At 42.5% G+C, this 22425-nt stretch overlaps 1 protein-coding gene across 1 annotated transcript in view; it reads left to right on the forward strand.

The window, feature by feature from the left end:
• Positions 1 to 4793: 4793 nt before the first annotated feature.
• FLACC1 (flagellum associated containing coiled-coil domains 1) overlaps positions 4794 to 22425 on the forward strand; it is a 54563-nt gene continuing 36931 nt past the window's right edge. Inside the window, exons 1-5 of the mRNA XM_036254248.1 lie at positions 4794 to 4857; positions 11396 to 11465; positions 15157 to 15316; positions 15818 to 15892; positions 21057 to 21105. Of these exons, the coding sequence (XP_036110141.1) occupies positions 15204 to 15316; positions 15818 to 15892; positions 21057 to 21105 (237 nt within the window). The 5' untranslated portion in view covers positions 4794 to 4857; positions 11396 to 11465; positions 15157 to 15203. The remainder of the gene's footprint in view (positions 4858 to 11395; positions 11466 to 15156; positions 15317 to 15817; positions 15893 to 21056; positions 21106 to 22425) is intronic.

Below are 22425 nucleotides of genomic sequence, written 5' to 3' on the forward strand. Positions count from 1 at the left end.
CATTTGTCTTCCTGTGTATTTGTCCTAGTTCTTTTCACTGATAGTCCTGCATGAATGAAGTCTTTCCTTTCCGTTGTGTTGTGTTTTTTGAGGGTTTTTTTTTTTTTTGTTACAGAAAACGACCTCTATTTGCCAAAGCAACACAAAACAAGCCAACAATAGTCATAAGTAGTAAACAGATACTATTGTATTTTCTTAGATATTTGAAACATATATAGAATACAGGGAGTGTCTATATATGCCATATTTTTCCTTAGCAAAGTAACGGCAACAAAAGATAAAATCTGAAGTCATTAATAATGCAGATCTTTTTTTAAAATTAATTTATTTTTGTTACAGATGTTTCTCCTTTTTCCCTCCCTGATCCCCCCCCCCCCCCAAATAATGCAGATCTTTAACTTGAAGACTAAGGAAGTGTGAAGCAGTTCTTTTCTTGCAGTCTAAAATATACTGTTCATATTCTGTAACCACACAGAAACTTCATTTTTTTTAATTATAAATTTATCTCTGTTGTTGAAAGAATTATAGATGCCCCCCCTTTCTTCCCCACCTTCTCCTGCTTTCCCCAATCTAATATCTGTTTCCATTGCTTCTGCATATATGCATGTAAGTTCTTTGGTTTATGTCTTCCCCCCCCCCCCCCCATCCCTTAATAGGACTTTTTCTCCCTTCTTTCCTTTTGATTCAAACTGCCCTCATCCAGCACCCTGATTCACCTTGCCTCCTCCCTTGCACACCCACTTCCTTAATCATTAAGCCCTCAAGACAATGAAGTTTTGATTAGCATCAAATAATCTTAGCAACAAGACTGACCACAGAGACAAAATTTCCATCAAACTAGAGATAATGTCTAGGCCTCAGTTGTGTTTCAGCTTCAAGCCCAGAAAAAACGATGAGATCAGATGAAACAAGGTCATGGCTGACATCAAGACCAGAGGCACTAACCAGTCAGTAGAGACCATAACCCAGACCATGACCCTCAGTCTCTCATTCACCCTGATTAATGATTTTCCCCCTTTATAACCCATCCCCTGGAAGCCCTTGGGTTCTTTAAGCATTAGCTCATCTGTGACTCTGGGAGTGGGCCACTTCCTAATAAACCCTTACTTTCTTTGCTGAAATTCCTGTTCATGTCTTACTAGGCTTTGATGTGTGCAAGCTAATGGACCTCTTTAGTCCGGTAACAATTTTTAGCTATTTAGAAACATTCCAAGAAACTAAATTTGAAAATTGTTGGATTGTAGTAGAAAAAGTCATTTGATATCATCTTTATCACAATTTAATTGCTGTATATATTGTTTTAATTCATTTAATATCCACTTAGAATTATAAATATTTTGTGAGGAGTAAATGAAGTATGAGTCTCTACTTCTTTGATATGATATTTAGTGATATTCCCAGCATCTTTAATTGTATTTTTTTCACAAACCATTCTCAGTAGAAATGTTTAAGTCCAATAACTGATGAGGGTAAAGATTGGATGCTTTCAGCATTCTTTTCACTTCCATCTCTGTTTTTATTAAGTTTGAGTTATGCTAGTATCAAGTTCTGGTTTTCATTAAGTTTTTTTCTTTTAAAATAAGGGCCAAATGCCTGGCTGTTGTGGCTCAGTGTTTGAGCGTCGACCCATGCACCAAGAAGTTGCCGGTTTGATTCCTGATCAGGGCACGTGTGGGCCCAATCCCCAGTGGGGGCATGCAGGAAGCGGCCAATCAGTGTTCTCTCTCATCGATGTTTCAGTCTCTTTCTCCTTCTCCCTTCCTCTCTCTCTAATATCAATAATGAAAAAAAAAAAAGGCCAAATGCCATAAAATTTTCAAGTGAACAAATGTTGCATTGCAGGTTTGGCGAAGATGCTATAAAATACAAAGCATTGTTGCTAGCAATAGCATGAAGTGTTTTGTCCTTCAGTGTGAGAAAGTATGAGTAGAGTGCACCAAAGGTGATGTGAGATTAGAGAAAAAATACGGAAAAGCCAAATCATAAAATTCCAAGTATTATTTTACAAAATTTATTTTTCTTGCCTTCTCCGCAAAATCACTGATCTTAGTAGCAGCAGTGCTCTTCCTCAGCCTTTGGAAAGAAAACAGCCTTCCATGCAATGCCAAAGTTTATCTGAATTCAACCAAAGAGAAGAACAGTTAACACAGCCTCCAGACGCCTTCATTTCCTTCCCTTCTGCCATTATAGAGCTGACAAAGTTGTACCAAAGTCTAAAACAAGTAAAGAAGGGAAAAAATACCAAAGAAATAATTAGTGCTAAGTTTTGGCCAAGTCAAGTGGCTGGGGTTTTCCTTCAGAACCTGCTTCTTTTGCAACTTTGTTTTGAGCCACTCTTCACATAAAACCCAAATCCTGCTCTTTTTAAATCATAAGAAAATATTTAAATATAAAATGTCACAGAACAGACTCAAAGTAAATATCCATTGTTTTCTTTGTAACTTTTCCCCCTCCCTTTTAGCTTTAAAGTCCATCTCCATCTAGTCTGCTCTTGGTGCTTGGATCTGTGGCAGCCAGGGTGCAACCCCAGGGCTCCCCTCAGCACACTGAGGTTGGCATGACAGAAAAATAGAACCCAGTTCTTCTATGGCATTGCTGAGTCTGCATCAATTCTGGTAGTACCACCTCCATACTTCGCAGTTCGTGAAATTACCAAACCTCTTTGATTTAAGACACTCATTAAAGTGATAGTTGTGCATGTTTTAACTGACATGTGGCCCACACTTTGAAGAACATTAGTGTTCTTCGGCTCTATTCTAGACCCTCTTCTTTCCCTTCTTATTCACTCCCTTGGCTTTAAATATTTACTCTGAAGACTCCTAAAGTGTTTCTAGCCCAGACTCTTCTTTGGAATTACCAAACATATAATAGACTTCACCACTTGGATGTCTCCTTGGCATCTCAAACTCAGCATGTCCAAGCCTGAAGTGGGCTCGCCTCCCCTGAGCCTGTTTACCCCCAGACTCTCCCATCTCAATAAATGGCACTGCCACCTACTCAATTGTTTAAGTTAGAAACTAAGGAGTCATCATCGCCTCCTCTCTCCCTCATCCTGACACCAGGTGGTGATCAAAGCCTGCTGCATCCTCCACTCTCAATCCCCTGCTGCTCCCTCAGGTAAGGCCACCATTGCGCCTCATTTGATCACTACATTGATTTCCCTGCATCCTGTCTTGGCCTCTTTGATTGTTTCTCTGCATTGCAGTCAGAGTGATCTTTCTAATATGCAAAGCTAGTCAGATCCCTTCTCTGATTAAAACTGCTGTCTGACTCATTTAGAAGAGAAATCCTGCCATACACGCCCATTACATCTGGTGAGGACCGTAATGTCAGTTTCATTGTGCTTTTATTGAACTTCCTGTGTCCCCCACTAGTTTCTATGCTCTATGAAACACAGTAACTGATGTATATCCCTCATCTCACAAAAGTGCCTGGCATGCAGTAGATAATAATGTGGGGTAGAATGAATGGATGAATTTATATCACTGTTTATAAACTATGGATTGTGACCCATCAGTGGATCATGAAATTAATCTAGTGGATTTATAATCAGCTTTCATTTCAAGTAAAAGGAAAAAAAATTATTGAGAATAGTATGTGACAAGGGTATTAGTTCATACAACTTTTTATTGTAAAGTGTGTAAAATAGCCCTGGCTGATTTGGCTCAGCCATTAGAATATTTGCTCTCAGACCAAAGGGTCGCAGGTTTGATTCCAGTCAAGGGCATGTACCCGGACTGCAGGCTCAATCCCCAGTCACGGTCCTGCAGGAGGCAACCAATTGATGTGTCTCTCTCACAATATTTCTCTCCCTCCTTCCCTTCTTCCCTTCCAGTCTATCTAAAAATCAATGGGAAAATATTCTCAGGTGAGGATTAAAAAAATTGTGTAAAATATATTTCTTATAGTGAGTTTCGGTAAAATAAAATGAAAGTCACTGGTTTATAAAAAACATTTTTTTCCCCCTGTCTGTAATGACAAAAAGCAGCCTTATTTAGGGGGGGAAAAATCTGAACTCTTAGCAACTGGAAATGACTCCAGCCCTTGGGGATTTGCACTTTTATAGATTTCAAAGCTTGAAATTCAAGGAAGAAAGTGCCTACTTTAGAGTTTTAGGTTTCTGTGAGCAAATGACAGAGATAGTTAAACTCCATCACAGATTCTGTCTGGCAACTACTGCCATAGGTCAATTAAGCCTCAGAGTGCTGTTTAATTCTATTTCCTCTGAAAGTATATCTTAAGCATATTTTGTCTTATGTCTTAGAGAATTTCTTAACTGGTTGCTTCTTCAGTCTTCTTTCTTTAAGAGCAGAGTGCCTGAGCAAATGAGGTGCTGCCATTCTGTTTCCATAGCAATAAAAGAAACAAACTTTCACCAACCATCTACCAAGGACAAACCTCACAATTCAAGTCCCAAGTCAAGAAAGTATGAATAGAAGGGTGATTTTCTCCCCTACTTTGACTTTATTGCAATATTGAAAAACTCAAACTAGATTGTCTTTAGAAGAAAGTATGAATAGAAGGGTGACTTTCTCCCCTACTTTAACTTTATTGCAATATTGAAAAACTCAAACTAGATTGTCTTTAGAAAAGACATTCATGTTCATGCCAGTTCAGCCTTTGTAAAAATTGGATTCACTGGAAATCTGTCTCTCTGCACTACATTTTATTCTTTGACATTTCAATCACTCGGAATGACTACTAAAATCTTGAGCTCTGGAACCTCTGGATTTGACCTAAAACTAATTTTGATTTTGTTTTGATGGGAAACAGTTTCTCTATAACACTGGGGTATCTTTAAGACTCTCAACTTGGGAAGAAACCACATGAGGAAAACAAATCTTTGGACAGTCCAAGGTAAGCTCTTTGGAAAAGATGTTTTATGTAATTATTTTCTTCTGATTATTAATACTAACCAGTGACACCCAGCCGGTGTGGCTCAGTGGATTGAGCATCATCCCATGGACTGAAAGGTCCCAGGTCCATTCCTGGTCAGGGACATGCCCAGGTTTTGGGCTCGATTCCCAGTAGAAGGTGTGCAGGAGGCAGCCAATCGATGTTTCTACCTCTCTCTAAAAAAATAAAAATAAAAAATAAAAAAATAAAATCAATAAAAAAGCATTTAAAAAACAAAAAAAACTAACCAGTGACCTTTCTGAAGGCTCAGCTGGTTCACTAATGACCACCAGGTGGCACACTGAGTCCACTGATCCTCAGGTAAAACCATCAGGAAGAGATGCAAAAAAGGAAAAGAATGGAGAAAAATAAATCCTAAATCACACGTGCATGTGTGCACTCCCACATGCACACATACATCCTTATATTCTTAGAGCCACACAATGCAACATCAAGCCACTGTGAATATAGCAGATCTATCTACTAATATGGAAATATCTACTAGATATCCTCTTATGCAAAAAGAACAAGGCATGGCATAGGGTGTAAAGTATGCTCTCATTTATGTAAAAACTTTTAAGTATTATTTCATAAAATTTATTTTGCTTGCCTTATCAGCAAAATCACTAATGTTAGTAGCATCAATTCTCTTCCCTCAGCTTTTGAAAAGAAAACAGCCTTCCATGCAATGCCAAAGTTTACCTGAATTCAACCAAAGAGAAGAACAGTTAACACAGCCCCCCAAAGCTTTCATTTCCTTCCCTTCTGCCATTATGAAGCTGACAAAGTTGTACTAAGGTCTAAAACGAGTAAAGAAAAAAAAAATTCCAAAGAAGTGGTAATTAGTGCTAAACTTTGGCCAAGTTAAGTGGCTGGGGTTTTCCTTCAGAATCTGCTTCTTTTGTAGCTTTGTTTTTTTGTTTTTGTTTTTTGTTTTTTAAAATCTTTATTGTTGAATGTAGAATGTATTACAGATGTTCCACATTTTTCCCCCATTGACCCCCTCCTCCCCACTCCCGCCCCCCTCCCGCCTTTTCCCACACTATTGTCTGTGTTCATTGGTTATGCATATAAGTTCTTTAGTTTATTTCTTCCCACCCCTCCAACCCCTTTCCTTTTGAGGTTTGTCAGTCTAGCAATGAATTTGTACTTCCTAATCCCTTCACCTTTTCCACCCATTCCCCCAAACCCCCTCCCATCTGGCAACCAACAAAATGTACTCTGTATCTATGAGAATGTTTCTGTTCTACCTGTTCATTTTGTTTGTAGATTCCATTGTTGATAGATATGTATTCATTGCCATTTTGTTTGTTCATATATTTTATTTTTTTCTTCAAAAAGACCCTTCATCGTTTCATATAATAACGGTTTGGTGGTGATGAACTCTTTTAACTTTTTCTTGTCTGGGAAACTCTTTATATGGCCATCGATTCTAAATGACAGCTTTGCAGGATAGAGTAATCTTGGTTGTAGGTTCTTGCTCTTCATCACTCTGAATATTTCTTGCCACTTCTTTCTGGCCTGCAAAGTTTCTTTTGAGAAATCAGCTGACAGTCTTATGGGAACTCCCTTGTAGGTAACTAGCTGCCTTTCTCTTGCTGCTTTTAAGATTCTCTCTTTGTCTTGAACCTTTTGCATTTTGATGATGATGTGTCTTGGTGTGGGCCTCTTGGGGTTCATCTTGTTTGGGACTCTCTGTGCTTCCTGGACTTGTATGTCTGTTTCCTTCACCAAGTTAGGAAAGTTTTCTGCCATTATTGTTTCAAACAGGTTTTCGATTTCTTGTTCTCGCTCTTCTCCTTCTGGCACCCCCAAGATGGCGAATGTTGGCACGCTTGAAGTTGTACCAGAGGCTCCTTACACTATCCTCATATTTTGGATTCTTTTTGCTGTTCTGATTGGGCGTTTTTTGCTTCCTTATATTCCTAATCGATGGTTTGCTTCTTGGATTTACGTACTCTACTGTTGAATCTGTGTAAATTATTCTTTATTTCAGTTAATGCCTCCTTCAATTCTGACTGTGCATCCATCATTTCTGACTGGTCCTTTTTTATGCTCTTGAGGCTCTCACTAAGTTCACTGAGGTTCTCACTGAGTTAATTGAGCATCCTTATAAGCAGTATTTTGAACTCAGCATCTGTTAGGTTGCTTATCTCCATTTCGCTTAGTTCTTTTCTTGGGGTTTTGTTCTGTTCTTTCATTTGAAACCTGTTTCTTTGTCTCCTCATTTTGGCTGCCTCCCTGTGTTTGTTTCTATGTATTACTTAACGAGCGGTATGGGGCTAGCTGAGACCAGATGCTGCTTGTTTGAAAGAATTTAGGAAAAACCTGAAGCAGGATCCAAGACAGGCCAATCCTATGGTTAAGCAAGTGGCAACAGCTTGGGTGGGCCTGAAAGTCGGGTGGGTCAGGGCGGGGCCTCAGGGAGTCAGCAGGGTGGGGCTACCAGTGTGAGCCAGGTTGCTGGAGTCCCAGATATGGCTTCCGTCTGCCACCCCAGGGAAGGGCTCACCAAAGGAACAGAGGCCTCTGACAGCACGTTTGTCCCGGAGAAAGCCCCCTCTCCCGTGCCAAACAGCTCAGTTCTTCCCTGTATGTCTCTGGTGCCCCTGGAGCTGCCTCCCCTCCAAGCTTAGAGGGAGAGAGTCCGATATGTCCGTGCGCGGGCCCTTTAAGGAGCTGCCTGGGGCTCCAGCTGCCTCAGCCTCCCTGAGCCTCAGTTCCCACTGGTTTTTCCAGCCAGAAGTTATGGGGACTTCTCTTCCTGGCACTGGAACCCTGAGCAGGGCATCTGGTGTGGGACAGGGACCCCTCAGTCCTCAGGAAGGACCTTCCCAGCCGAGGTGTCCTCCTGATTTTTATCCGCCACACGTGGGTGTGGGACCAGCCCGTCTCGCCACCGGCCCTCGTGCCTCCACCCCTCCTACCAGTCTGGATGTGGCTGCTGCTTTAATTCTGTAGTTGTAGGACTTCCATTCAGCTTGGTGTCAGGTGGTTTTGAATGATGGTTGTTCTGTAGTTTAGTTGTAACTTTGATGTGGTTGTGGGAGGACGCGATACCACCTTTACCTACCCGCCATCTTGACCGGAAGACCTGTAGCTTTGTTTTGAGCCGCTCTTCACATAAGACCCAAACTCTGCTTTTTTAATTCATAAGAAAACATTTAAATATAAAATGTCACACAATAGACTCAAAGTAAATATCCAGTCTCTAGCTGGATAGAGATTGTTCTCTTTGTAACGTTTTCCCCTCCTTTTAGCTTTGAAGTCTGTCTCCATCTAGTCTGCTCTTGGTGTTTGGATTTGTAACAACTATTGTGCTAGCCAATGCTCTAACCTCTGTGTAAACCAACCAGGGCTAGACTAGAGAGAATTCTAGAAGACACTAACCAACATATTCCCAGTGGTCCTTTCTAGGTGTTAGTATTTTGGATAAATTTTCAGATTATAATCTTCTTTACAATGAGCCTATTTCAATTTAATACACACACACACACACAAAATAAACCTATTCTCCCCCCCACCCCAATTTTAGAAATAGAAGCTTCTGTAAACAAAATACTGCTGGGGTCATAATATTCCTAAACTCAGTTACCAGTTTTTGAGAACCTAATGTGTGTAAGCAGTGTGCCAAGAGCTTTCCTGACATGGTCTTATTTCATGTGCAGGACAGCCCAGTGAGGGCTGAACTCCCATGAGCCCATTTTCCAGACAGGAAGCTGAGACTCAGGAAAAGAAAAGTTGATTTATTGAGGTCCCACAGCTGATAAGCAAAGGAGCCTCTGTGCAAAGTCAGGCCCATCTGACTTCATAATTGTATCCATTGCATACATATCATCTTATATCTTCTTTAAAAATATGTCTTTATTATTTATTTATTGCATTCAAAGCTTTTTAAAAATATTTTTTTACTGTTAAAAGTATTATAGATGTCCTCCTTTTTTCCCATTGAACCCCTCCTTCCCTCTCCCACCCCGCTCCTTCCTTCCCAAGCCTAGTGTCTGAGTCAATTGGTTGTGCGTATATGCATATAAATCCTTTGGTTTATCTCTTCCCACCCTGACCCCCGACCCCCATTCCTTCTGAGGTTTGTCAGTCTGTCCCCTACTTCCATGTCTCTGGATCTATTTTGGTCAACAGCTTACTTTGTTCATTGTGTTCCACAAATAAGTGAGATCATGTGGTACTGATCTTTCTCTGACTGGCTTATTTCACTTAGCATAATACTCTCCAGGTCCCTCCATTCCTTCTCAAAAGGTAAGAGATCGTTCTTTCTTTGAGCTGCATAATTTTCCATTGTGTATGTGTACCAACAGCTTTTTAATTCACTCATATACTAATGGACACTTGGGCAGCTTCCTTAGCTATTGTAAATAGTGCTGCTATGAACATGGGGGTACATATATTCTTCCTGATTAGTGTTTCAGGCTTCTTAGGGTATATTCCTAGAAGTGGGATCACTGGGTCAAATGGTAGTTCAATTTTTAATTTTTTGAGGTAACACCATATTGTTTTCCACAGCGGCTGCACCAGTCTGCATTCCCACCAGCAGTGCACTAGAGTCCCCTTTTCGCCACACCCTCGCCAACACTTGTTTGATGATTTGTGGATGGCGGCCATTCTGACAGGTGTGAGATGATACCTCATTGTTATTTTAATTTGCATCTCTCCGATGATTAGTGATGTTGAGCATTTCTTCATATGTCTCTTGGCCATTTGTATGTCCTGTTTGGAGAGGGGTCTATTCAGCTCCTCTGCCCATTTTTAATTGGACTGTTTGTCTTCCTTTTGTTGAGCTGTACGAGTACTCTATATATTTTGGATATTAACCCTTATTTAGTGTATCATTGGCAAATATGTTCTCCCAGAGAGTGGGTTCCCTTTTCATTTTGATGCTGGTTTCTTTTGCCTTGCAGAAGCTTTTTAGTTTGATGTAGTGCCATTTATTAATTTTTCCCTTTGTTTCTCTTACCTTAGGCAATATATCAGTGAAAATTCTGCTGTGTATGATGTCTGAGATTTTTCTGTCTACATTTTCTTCTAAGATTTTTATGGTTTCACAGGTTACATTTAAGTCTTTCATCCATTTTGAGTTTATTCTTGTGCATGGTGTAAGTTGGTGGTCTAGTTTCACCTTTTTGCGTATAAGCTGTTCACTTTTCCCAACACCATTTATTGAAGAGTTTGTCTTTTCTCCATACCATCTTATTTATATCTTTGTTCATGAGCATTTTCCTCATGTTTCTACAGGCTTTCAAGTGGTCATTTATAATCTAATAGAACTCCATTGAGCAGTTATACCCTAACAACTTACCTATGCATTTTGTTTTATTTGTTTTTATTTTTCTATTTTTGCTACCCTTCACCTCATCGCCCTCCCTCGAAGGAAGGCTTCAGGCTCTCCGTGCTCTCACCAGCCCTGTCTCAGTCCCGCGCTTTCCCTTCCCGACATGCTCCAAGGGAGGGGGCGGTGCACGCCCCGGCGGTAAGTGCGCGCGCCGGAAGCCTGCGCCTGCGCAGGTGCGCAAGGCCGCGCGCCGCGGTCCTGAGCGTGGTCCCGGAAGTAGTCGTGGCACTTTTTGTGTGGGGAGATCGGACTGGGACAGCCCTTCCTGAGCGCTTGTGGCCCGCAGGCGCTGCTCCAGGCCGACCCACAGACTCCTTGTGTCGCCGCCCACAGCCGGTGCCAGCACGTCGGGTGCGGGCGGTCTCCAGTCCCTGTAGGCGGCGCGCTGGTCTGCCGGCATTTTTAATTCTAATTTTTAATGTTATCTATACAGTAATATTGTAATGACCGTTACATTTGTGCCGTTTCGTCTGTGGATCTGTTTCTCTGTTGAGCCGGGCCCTGTGGTTACAGTCACCCAATTTACTACTCCAGCAACAAATATTTATCCAGTACTCATTGCTGACAAGTTGCCTTGCAGGCCTTGGGGCGGCACAGAGAGTGCCAAGGTGAAGTCCAGGCCTTCAAGAATGGTACCGTCCAGGCCTTCAAGAATGGTACCGTCCACTGCAGAACGTCCTGGGGGCGGTGCCCTGTTCCCTCCAGCCTGGACCTGCGCTCCTGCCAGCTGGCTGAGTCCCACTCTGGGGGCACGTCCTCGCTCTGCTGCTGCTTCCTGGAGGGCCCCTGTGTGTGTGCAGTGACCCCCAGGAGCCCAGTCTGTGCCTGGCCTCTCTGGGTAGAGGAGCAAGTGGCCACACAGCCACATCTCCTGGCACTCAACTGTAGTGCCACCCTTAATGACCCCTCCTGCCTTGCGTTCACACCCTTGACCTTGGAAGCCAGAGCAGCTGACAGGAGTCCTTGCCTGGGGGCCAGCAGAGCCAGTAGACTCATCCAGTGGACCTGCTGGGACAGCCTAGAGACGGGCTGCAGTTTCTGTTCTTCACAGTCCTGAAGTGTTAGTTTACTTGAAGCTGTTTGGTTTTGAGGTTTTCTTTTTGTGTTTCTTTCTTTTGAGGTTTTTTTTTTTTTTTTTTTCTTTCAAAATAGAAGGAGCGGGCCTCAGAAGGAAAGCGTTGGGTCTGCACCCTCCTCCGTGGGAACTGGCGGGACATGCATGGTGGGTGCTGACCAGGCCAGCTGATGTACAACCTACTGCCCTTCCCAGCCCCTCCCAGAGGCTCCCGCAGTCCATTCTGCCCTCACACCGATGGCTCTTGTGAACAGAAACATTGGAGACCTTAAAAAAAAAAGTATTAAAAGAAGAATGGCACATCACAGTCCAGATGAGCAGGCAAGAAATGGAACAGGAAAAACAGTTAGTTCCTGGGAGCTGGCCTGCCTTAGCCTTTCACTTCCTGCCTCAGGATTGGCCCTTGTCCTCACAGGACAAGATCCTAAGCAGAAGGGGAGCTACTGCTTTGCTATTGCTGCAGCCTCCTTTTACATTCTTACCCCAAAGCCCCTGTGGCATTTTCTTGTCTGGGGTGCTCCACCCATCTGCTTCCTTGACCTCATGTCCCTGAGATCTGACCAGGGCCCCAAACACAGGAGAGCATAAACAGCTAGATATGGCGGCTCTGTCACCTGGTCTTTAGGTCTTTGCTGTTTACCCAGCCTCCTGGCCTCCTTTCTAGCCCTAATCTCCTCCATGTGTGCCCTGAGCCCAAATCTCTGGCCAGCCCCTCCTGCCTTTACCTACCTCTACCTGCACATCCTGCCTTTCGTCAAGGTCTTGTCTCTTGCCCTGGCTCTACAGCTCACTCAGTTCCCTTTCTGACAACTGCCCTAGTACCTGCATGCTATCTGAGGACAAAGTTCAAGTGTTCAGTATCCCCTCAGCACCTGGCGTGGTATTCATAGCAGAAGCGATAAGTATTTGTGCTATTAAATGAGCATGAACAGGTGTCCCAGAGTCATTTCATAACTTGGAGTCTCAGTTCCTAATCTATAAAATGGACTTAATGTTAAGGTCTCCTTTAGCTCTAAAAGTCATTAGACCAAATAACTGGGTTTCTTAAGCATCAGCTATTTAGAGAAATATGTTTGTGTAATTTTTCAGCTGATTCTTAAGCAAATTTATGCCACTGTACTATTGGAAACCAATCAATGACTTAGAGATTTGAGTTAAATCTACTGTCATTGAAATGTTTCTGTTGGTCTCTTGGCTCTCATGACATTTTTTGGTGTTTTAATTTTTATCAAATAATCCACCGATATCATTAAAAGTAAAATCATGTTAAAAATTTATTAATGAAAAGTTATGGTTTCTGCCCCACCCTTCTCAGTTCCACTCCTCAGTGTTCTCTCTGGAGGCAGTTATTTTCAACTTTTTTTGCTATTTCTTTTGGAACTTAATGTCATACTTTTATACAATTTGTCTCTACACTGTTCATTTTTAGACATTCTCTATTGACATACTGCTCTGGTAGATGAGGATTTAACACTTATTCATCCTCCTTCCATGGCCCATTCCTCAAGTGTGATCACAATTCATTTTTTGGTTAAGTCAGTATTAAGTGTTCACGTAAATATGTATGTGTGTATCTTACTATGATTATACTTGCTTTCTTATATGAAATTTTTTTTTTTTTTTTAATCCTCACCCAAGGACATTCTTCCATCCTTTGTTCAGGTAGAGTGGGAGGGAGAGAGAGGAACAGAGAGAGAGAGAGAAACATCGACGTGAAAGGAACACATCGAGTGGCTGCCACCCACACAACCGACCAGGGCCGGGGACAAACTGCAAGCGAGGTACGTGCCCTAAGCGGGAACCGAACCCGGGTCTCTCAGGACCACAGGCCGATGCTCTAACCGCTGAGCCAAACCGGCCAGGGCCTTATACGATATTTTTAACCTGAAGTGATTATGCAATTTTTATTTTAAGTTTCTATTGCTAATTTTTTCCTAAAATTTCTGGTTTTTATTACAAATGCTCTGTGACAAATTACCACACATTTAGTGGCTTACAACGACACTAATGTATTATCTTACAGTTCTGAGATCAGAAATCTGAAAATAGGTCTCACTAGGCTAAAATCAAGGCATTGGCAAGACTTCGTTCCTTCTATAAATTCTATGGGAAAATCATTTCCTTGCCTTTTCCAACTTCTAAAGGCTTCCTGTTTTCCTTGGCTCATGACCCGTTTCTTGGTCACTCCTACCTGACCATTTTCTGACTCTCACCCTCCCACCTTCACTTTATGATGTTTGTGATTACATTAGGCTCACACTAGTAATCCAGATAATGTCCCCATCCCAAAGTCCTTAACTTAATCATAGCTATAAAGCCCCTTTGGCACAAAAATAACATATTCACAGGTTCCAAGGATTAGAATATGGACATATTTTGGGGGGGAAGGAGCATCATTGACCCACCCCATGCTCCAACAGATCTGTGAAATGCCTGTGTCATCAGATAATCTACCAATTCTAAATTCTGAGTCTTTCCGGGCCTTTCACATGGGATTTGGTTCCTTCTGGTTCATACCCCTGTTGCAGGCATATAGGCTGTAGCTTCTTATGGTGTGTTAAGTGAGGAAGTTATTGTGCCAAACTTCTATCGATACCACCTGTGCAGTACTGTCTCCTCTCCCATTCTCTTTGTTTTTATGAAATTAAACCTCTTTTAATCCTGCACTCTCATTTTAGCGGAGTTCTGGAAAATAAATAAACAAGTGTGATCATGTTGATGTGATCATTGTCTTTCATGCAAACTTTCATAATAAGAATATTTGTTTTTATTTTTTTTATCCTCACCCAAGGACATTTTTGCATTTTTCTTCAGAGCGGGAGGGAGAGAGGAAGGAAGAGAGAGAGAAACATCGATGTGAGAGAGACACACTGGTTGCCACCCACATGACTCCCAACCAGGGCTGGGGACAAACTGCAATCGGGGTATGTGCCCTTAGCGAGAACCAGACTCAGGTCTCTCTGGTCCGTGGGCTGACGCTCTAACCTCTGAGCCAAACCAGCCAGGGCTCTTTTTTTTTTTAAATCCCCACCTGAGGATATTTTTCCACTTATCTTCAGATGGAGTGGGAGGGAAGAAGAGAGGGAGGGGGAGACAGAGAGAGAGAGAGAGCAAGAGAGAGAGGTCAATGTGAGAGAGACACATCGATTGGTTGCCTCCTGCATGACCCCAACCAGGGCCGGGGACCAAACCACAACCGAGGTATGTGCCCTTGACCAGAATCAAACCCACAACTCTGGTCCTCAAGCTGATGCTCTTAACTGCTGAGCCAAACCGGGCAGGGCTTTTTTGTTTTTCTTTTTACGAAACCAAGAAGGAAGAGTTTTGACTGTGATTCAAGCAGGTGACCAGGAATGGAAAACTGGGAGATCCAGTTTAATTTGAGTAACAGAGCTAATTTTCCACAAAGTTCTGGGCAGGACCTGCTGTAGCGATTTCTCTTTGTTTCAGTGACTGCTAGTGTGACCTGATGGAAGAGCAAGGGTTGGAGTCAGGTAGACTTATGTTCGTTCCCAACTTTGTAACTTGCTACCTCCACAACCTCTCTGAGCCTCGGTATCCTCATCTGTAAAATTGGGATAAAAATAATCACTTATTGTGTACCTGGCTCACAGTAAGATCTTAGTTATAGCACATTTTAAATTGCTTTCAAGTCAAGCCTATTGGGTGGCAAGGGATAAGGTTTGATTCTATAATCAAGACCCTATACCAGATCAACAGCTTCCAGAATCTACTATCAGTGCTTTGGGCCTTCCCTTGTTTCTTCCCAACTTGTCTGTACCTATTGTTGCTTTGCCTCTGATGGTGTAACTCTCTGTTGTTTTTACTTCCACTTCAGCAATGGCTTCTTGACCTGGCAGCCAAGACTGCCCCAGACCACCTGTCATGTACCCCAACCCTCTCATCTACTGCTCCTGCTGGGACCCCTGGAACTTGGTTCCACGGAAGCCAATCAAGACCCCTCAGCCACCAAGAAAGACCTCCACAGAGAAACCCAAGTAAGGATTACCTGGAATGAACTTGGGCCTGGGGGCTTGGGGTCCTTTTGTAGCCTTCTTTCTCTGACATTATTTCCAAAACAATATGATAGCAAAAATCCCAAGAGGGCCAGAAAGCCTACCTTTACACAGTGTTCTCTGCCAGCCTGTTAGATGCACGTTGCTCTTGCCAGTCCTGCCTAGGCTTAGTGTCATTTTAAATGGGGATGTCTCAGAGCTAGTTGAGCAGAGAAAGGGGGGCTTCCAACCAAAGGGCCCCATAGCAGATGCCCCTCCATGTGGGACCAAGAGCTTTGGGAAATGGGGACGAGCTGTGCTGCCAACCCAGGGACCCTCTAGGACAGTGAACAAGTGCCAGGGTATGCTGCCTGAGGTTGTCAAAGACTGTTTGTTGTCAGCCCTTATATTCCAATTTGGGGTCACTGTGGGCATCTACCTAATCTGGGAGTTGTAAAACAGATTTCTTAATTTCCAATTTTCTTTTTTGTTTTTTTGTTTCAGGCTAAGTCTTCTTCCTCTAGCTTCAAAAAAACAAAATGATGTCCAACCACCAACAAAATCTGTTGTCTCCCCAAAGTAAGTATTTGCATGTCCATGTGGCAGGAATGGTTTGAGGTCTCCCTCCTTGGCCTTCACACCCTTGCCTGACTGAACTAATTGCTTCCAGGAATGCCAGCGAATTGCCAGAACCCACCATGATTTCCCCCAAACCTTAGATCCTACATATAGATTCTGTGGCCCTCTGCACCCCAGCTTTCAAAATCGCTACAAATGCGCTTTTAGCTGAGGCACCCTGACAACTATTTCCTGCCCTAAAAGGGCACAATTTCTGTTGCCTGTTATAGGTTATTAGCCTCCATTGGTAGTATTTCACCTTTTTACTGATTACTTTTCTGTGTCTAAGATTTTCTATAAATCGCAACTGTTTTTACTTACAAATTTAAAATTTTACCCATATTTTATAAGCTTAGAAGTATAATGTAGTTTTATGTCTTTGCATGAGTCTTTGTATTCCATTTATTTAATTATTTGGAAAATACTAATTGAGCATCTATTATTTGCTAAGCACTTTTTCAGGTGTGGTAAACAGCTGTGAACACAACAAAGTCTCTGCTGTCTTAAAGCTTACAGTTATTGATTTATGTATGGAGATCAGGGAAGGTACCCCTGTAAAGGGGACAGCAGGAGCCACACTGACATCTGGGTCAAGTACTCCTAGCAGCGGGAGCAGCAAGTATAAGGACTATGAGTGGGAACTTGCTGGGCACATCTGACCTTTTCCAGGACACAAAGAAACCAGTGTGGTGGGAATGGAGGGAGTGAGGGTAGGGTGGTGAGAAATGACCTCAGAGAAGTAACGAATGTGGTGAATGTGGTTGGCAGAATAATGGTTCTCCAAAGATTTCTATATGCTAATCCCTGGAAGCTGTGACCATGTTCTGTTACTTGCCAAGGGGGAATTAAGATCGCAGATGAAATTATGTTTGCCAAACAGATGACTTGAGAGGGACAGATTATCTTGGATTATCTAATTGGGCCCATGTATATGTAAAGGTCCTTATATGGGAAAGAGGAAGTCAGAGTGTCAGAGAAGGAGATGTGACAATAGAAGCAGAGCTCAGAGTGATGCAGTTATTGGCTTTGAAGATGGAGGAAAAGGCAAGAGAACAGATTTTCTTCTAGAGCCTCCAGCAGAAATACAACCCTGCCAGCACCTTGATTTCCACTGAGGGAGACCCATTGCAGACTTTGATCTCTAAAACTGTAAGATAATAAGTTGGTATTGTTTAAAACCACTAAACTTAGAATAATTTGTTACAGCAGCAATAGGAAATGTACACAGTAAAGTCGCTGGCCACTGTAAGGACTTTGGCTTTTACTCTGAAAGGGATGGTATATCAGCAGCTAGAGCCGCCATAACAACAACAACAAAAGACTGGGTGGTTTAAGCAATAGAAATTTATTTTCTCACAGTCCTGGAAGCTGGAAGACCAAGATCAAGGTGCTGACAGGTTGGTTTCCTCTCAGAACTCTGTTCTTGGCTTGCAGACGGCGGCCTGCTTGCTGCCTCTTCACAGAATCTTTCCTCTGTGCATGTGCAGCTCTGGGGTCTCTCTGTGTGTCCTCATCTCTCTTATGAGGATACCATAAGACTGGTTAAGGCCCACTCTAATGGCCTTATTTCACCCAAAGGCCTTATCTCCAAATAGAGTCATATTCTGAGATACCAGGGGTTAGGGCTTCAACATCTGAATTTGGAGAAGTAGTCACAACTTAACTACAACAGCCGGAAGCCATCAGAAGATTCTGAGAAGTCTGACATGATCCAACTTGCATTTTGAAAAGACTAATCTAGCTACTGCACTGAGAATGAGGACTACATTGGCCAAGACTAGAAGCACTGGGAGAAGCCAGGGGAGACCAGATAAGATGTAATTGCAGGGACCCAAGCAAGGGATGAAGGTGATTGAACCTGGTGGAAACAGGAGAGGTGGTGAGAAGTGTTGGCATTCTAGATATATTCTGAAGGTAGAAACCAATAGGACCTGCTAAAGTGTGAGAAAAAAATCAAAAGGAGTCAAGTCTGACTTTAGGACTTTGGGTGGTAACAAAGCCTGATGGGAATTGGATCCATACATAACAAGGGATCCACTGACTGCCTGTGTATGAATGAAATAGTTCCTTGCTAACTGCCTTCTGTGTGCTGGCACCCTGCTGGCATGATCACACATGTGAATCTTATCTAACTTCTGTTTTTTTTTTTTTTTTTCAAATACAATTTTTATTTTATATATATATATATTTTGTTGTTGTTGTTACAGATGTTTCTCCTTTTTCCCCCATTGACACCCTCCTCCAATTCTAACTTCTGTGTTAATAGTTAAGCTCAAGGCCTTGGTCACCCAGTGCCTCTTGTTGGGAGAGATGTCAACACCCACAGCTCCATCTGACCACCAACATTAGCCCCAACCAATTATTGGCCTCCTCTGGCTTTGCAATATAGTGAGGAACAATTTGTGGGTATTTTTTAAATTCTTTATCAAAGTTCTGCTGATAGTATTTATAACATTCCAGTAAGACTGTTCAAGGCAAGTTAGTCCCTGAAACATGCCATCTTCTAAAACCAATTCAAAGAAGACATGCTTGGTCAATGTAGCCAGCTTCCAAGTCCTGTCCAGAGACAGCATCTGGGGAGGTAAATGTAGCAGCCAGGCACAGGAGGGCATGCTGCTCCTGGCCTCAACCTTGGGAAGAGGCCCAAATAGACATGACCTCCAAATGGGAATGGGAAGAAGCTGCTCACCTGTCAACATTTAACCTGAGCCTTAGTCCTCAAACATGCCTTCTCAACTCTCTGAATTACATCCTTTTTGTGAATCCTATAATTTTCTTGCAAACATATAATGTGCTTTCTGTGTTAAGTTTTTGATTCTTGCCCTGGCCGGTTTGGCTCAATGGTTAGAGTGTCAGCCTGCGGTCCAGAGAGACCCGGGTTCGGTTCCCGCCAAGGGCACGTACCTCGGTTGCAGTTTGTCCCTGGCCCTGGTTCGTCGTGTGGGTGGCAGCCACTCAATGTGTCCCTTTCACGTCGATGTTTCTCTCTCTCTCTCTTCCTCTCCCTCCCTCCCACTCTGTCTGAACAAAAAATGGAAAAACGTCCTTGGGTGAGGATAAAAAAAAGTTTTTGATTCTTAAACATGAACTATAACTCAATTGTTATAACCCTGTTTTGGCAATTCTTGGGGGCGGGGGGCGTTGTTTTTGTATATACCAGGAGTCTTGAAAAATGGCAGTAGCTGGGTGCTCTCAACTCCTGAGAGACACAATTATCAAATCACTTTATCTGCAGTTCTCTATGGCACTTAACTCTTTTTCTTCTTCTAGTTTCAGTATTTATGTGCCTCTTTTTTCTTTCTTAAATAAAACGATCACATCTCATTCTATTTCTCTTGGTACAGAGCACTGTCGTTTGCATATATTAACCACTCATTGAATTCATTAAATGAGAAAATGTGAAGTGCTTTGATGTCAACAAAGTGTCAAAATTTGGTCAGTATAATCAGAGTAATCTGAGTAACAGGTTGAGAAGGACACAAAGTAAAGACGAGTCATTCTGGATTGACCTTACCTTTTACCTTTTAATGAGAGAAACACAATTATCTGACAAAATGACTATCTATGTAACCACACCATGACCATTCTAGAAGTTCTAAAGTTAATGCAAAGCTATGGAAGGTCTCACCCAGTTTGTTCAATGAGATTTACTAAGAGCAAAAAAAGACATAAACTCCAATCCATGGTCAGCTTTTTAAAGAGACCCAGGCCATCTAGTGGTTCCCCCAGAAAGCTTTCCTAAATTTAGAAAAAAACAAACCAAATTATCATTGTGGACAGTTGAATTGGGAACATATGGTTAATCTCAGTTAAGTTACATTTTAAATGGTTTTAAATCTTTTAGATTACACGTGGGCTTCATTGTATTATTAGTGTATGTTGTGCACTCATGTCCATTTTTTAACAAACAGAATATATATATATATGCCAGTGAAAGAAAAATTAAAGGTTGGTGGTCACCTCTAAGGTAGCCAAATTCTTGGAATGGTTTTCTCAAGAGAGTCCTCAGAGCTTCTCTGGAGACCCTGTCTGGGGGTGGGAGATGTGGGATCTAAACCAGACTGATTGTTATAAACCAAGATGGAACTGCTTTCACCAGGAGAAGTCCTCCCAACCCCATTCCCCACATTCAGAGTCAGCCACGGTGAGAGAGAGAGAGAGAGAGAGAGAGAGAAACATTGATGTAAGAGAGAAACATTGATTGGCTGCCTCCTGTACACCCTCTACTGGGTATCGAGCCCGAAACCCAGGGCATGTTCCCTGACTGGGAATCAAACTGGGACCTCTCAGTCCATGGGATGACACTCAATCCACTGAGCCACACCAGCCAGACTGTGGTTGTTTTGATCGTGGGGAACTGGAACTTCTGCAGAAGGTTTTGGTTGTCTCTCTTCACAGCAGTTGCCCGATGGTTTGTGTACATGTGTGAGTATATGTTGAGGCCAAGGGGGGAGGCCCTTGGATCATGTACCAAGGCCTACCCATTCTTGTCAGCATGCCAGAAGGTAGTTACTCTTATTCTAATCTTTCAACCTTCTTGGTGAACTTCCTTATAAATACTCTTGAAATTTGGGTACCTGATATTATACTAATGTTTCTATATTTGAAAACAAAAATTCATTATGATGAGAGTTAGCACAAGATATCAAAATAGTAACGCTTTGCTTATCCTGAATTAACTGGCAATTTCAGGATACCAGAACACTGACTTCTGATGCAAATTAGAAGAAAAGTAGTTGTGCTGACAATGTACATGTCACTAAAAAAAAAAAAAAAAAAAAGTGTGTGTTTAAGGTTATGCACCATCCTCACAGAAGAGCCCTTTGGATTTCACTCCAAGTCTCTTGGCCCTTATTTTAGGAATGGTTCAGTTAGACTAGTGACTAGTCAATTTCCCACTTTTTTACTACCCGCCATTTTATCACAATCTGTGTACCTATGATCCCTGGACCATTAAATATTCTCTATTTTCTAAAATATAATATTTTGAGAGCTGAAAGGGACCTCTGAGGTCATCCCAGGAATGTTACTTTTTACAGATGAGTGGTGGGGTCAGGGCACAGCTCCTGAGCTTGAAACTTCTCTTTGCTCTCTGGTTGCTTCTGAGCATGCCTTTCTTTTGCAGAGTGAAAATCCATTTAGGAAAACAAGAGGAGAGCCACACTTTACCTTATGTGAGTGAAAATAGAAAGAGGGCGGCAGAATTAACACTTACAGAGTACCTACTGTGTGCAGGCATGGGCCTTTTCCACGTACTTACTTCACTGAATCTTTGCAAAGATCCTATGAGGAGGTGCTGGAATTATTGCATATATTGTGTGGCTGCTAAGTGTCAGGACCAGGACTTGAACTTGGCTTACCCAGACCCTAGATAGGACATTTAATTACCTCTCTACAGCCTTATGTAAGGTGAGGAGCGTGTCCCAGGGTAACCAGATGATGACAGTCAGTCCAGGCAGGACACAGTTCATGTCCAGGTCCATGAAACCCTCTGTGGCACTTGGGACTCCACAAATACGGACGAGGGGCTATCAGGGCACCTGAGGGGCACAGGGGCAGGAGCACACTTGAGAAAGAGACGGGGACCAAGCCCTGAAGGATCTTGATACCTGCCTAGAAGTTTGGGACCAATCCTTCTGATGTCTGGGAGCCTCTATGGGTTTGACACAGGCATGGAACCAGATAAGATTTATATTTTAGAAAAACACCCTCTGGTGGGATAGAATTGGTGCTTTTTACTACCTTCTGCTTTTATCTATTGTTTTTTTCTCCCAACACCCTTCAAAGGATCATGCAATCCCTTAATGGGCAGAAAAAAATAAACAAAAATGTCATAGTCCTTCAGGTGGAGAGGATGATGAACTTAGGGGAGCCAGGCTGAAGCAGAGAGGCCGGCTGGGGAGGTATCTCCAGAGCCAGAGACAGATGGTGGTGTCCTCAGGCTATGTCAGGGGCAGGACTGTAAGAGGAGAGGATGAGGATGAGATACTTTTAGGAGATAACAATGGCAGGATCTGTGGCCTGCAGGGGTGTCCTGCACAACTCTAGAAGGTACAGTCATATCCGGGTCTATGACAGCTGAGCCCTGCCCAGATATATGACTTGGCATCTAGTGGGGGACAGAGGAGGAACTGACTAAAAATGTTTTTTTGGCCATTGTGCCAGGCATTTTCTCTTATGTTATCTTGTTTTATCCTCACAAAATCCCTTTGAGGAAGAGTTATCATCCTTATTTTTTTATGAGGAAACTGGGCACAGAGATGTTGAATACTTATGGTTGGTGGCAGAGTCAGGATTTAAAATCAGGCTTGTCTAACTCTAAACACTGAGTGATATCCACAATGTTCAGCTGCCTCCTGGCTTCTGGCCATGATGGAGAAGGTAGAGGAGGAACAAAGCTGGGGTATAGAGTATGGCATGGTGTCAGTGGTTAGATTTTGGAAATGTTGAGCTTGAAAGGCGTATAGGGACATCCAGGATCCAGCTGAGTCTTG

This window comes from Molossus molossus, unplaced genomic scaffold (assembly GCF_014108415.1).
Source record: "Molossus molossus isolate mMolMol1 unplaced genomic scaffold, mMolMol1.p scaffold_m16_p_11, whole genome shotgun sequence".
Lineage (NCBI taxonomy): Eukaryota > Metazoa > Chordata > Mammalia > Chiroptera > Molossidae > Molossus > Molossus molossus.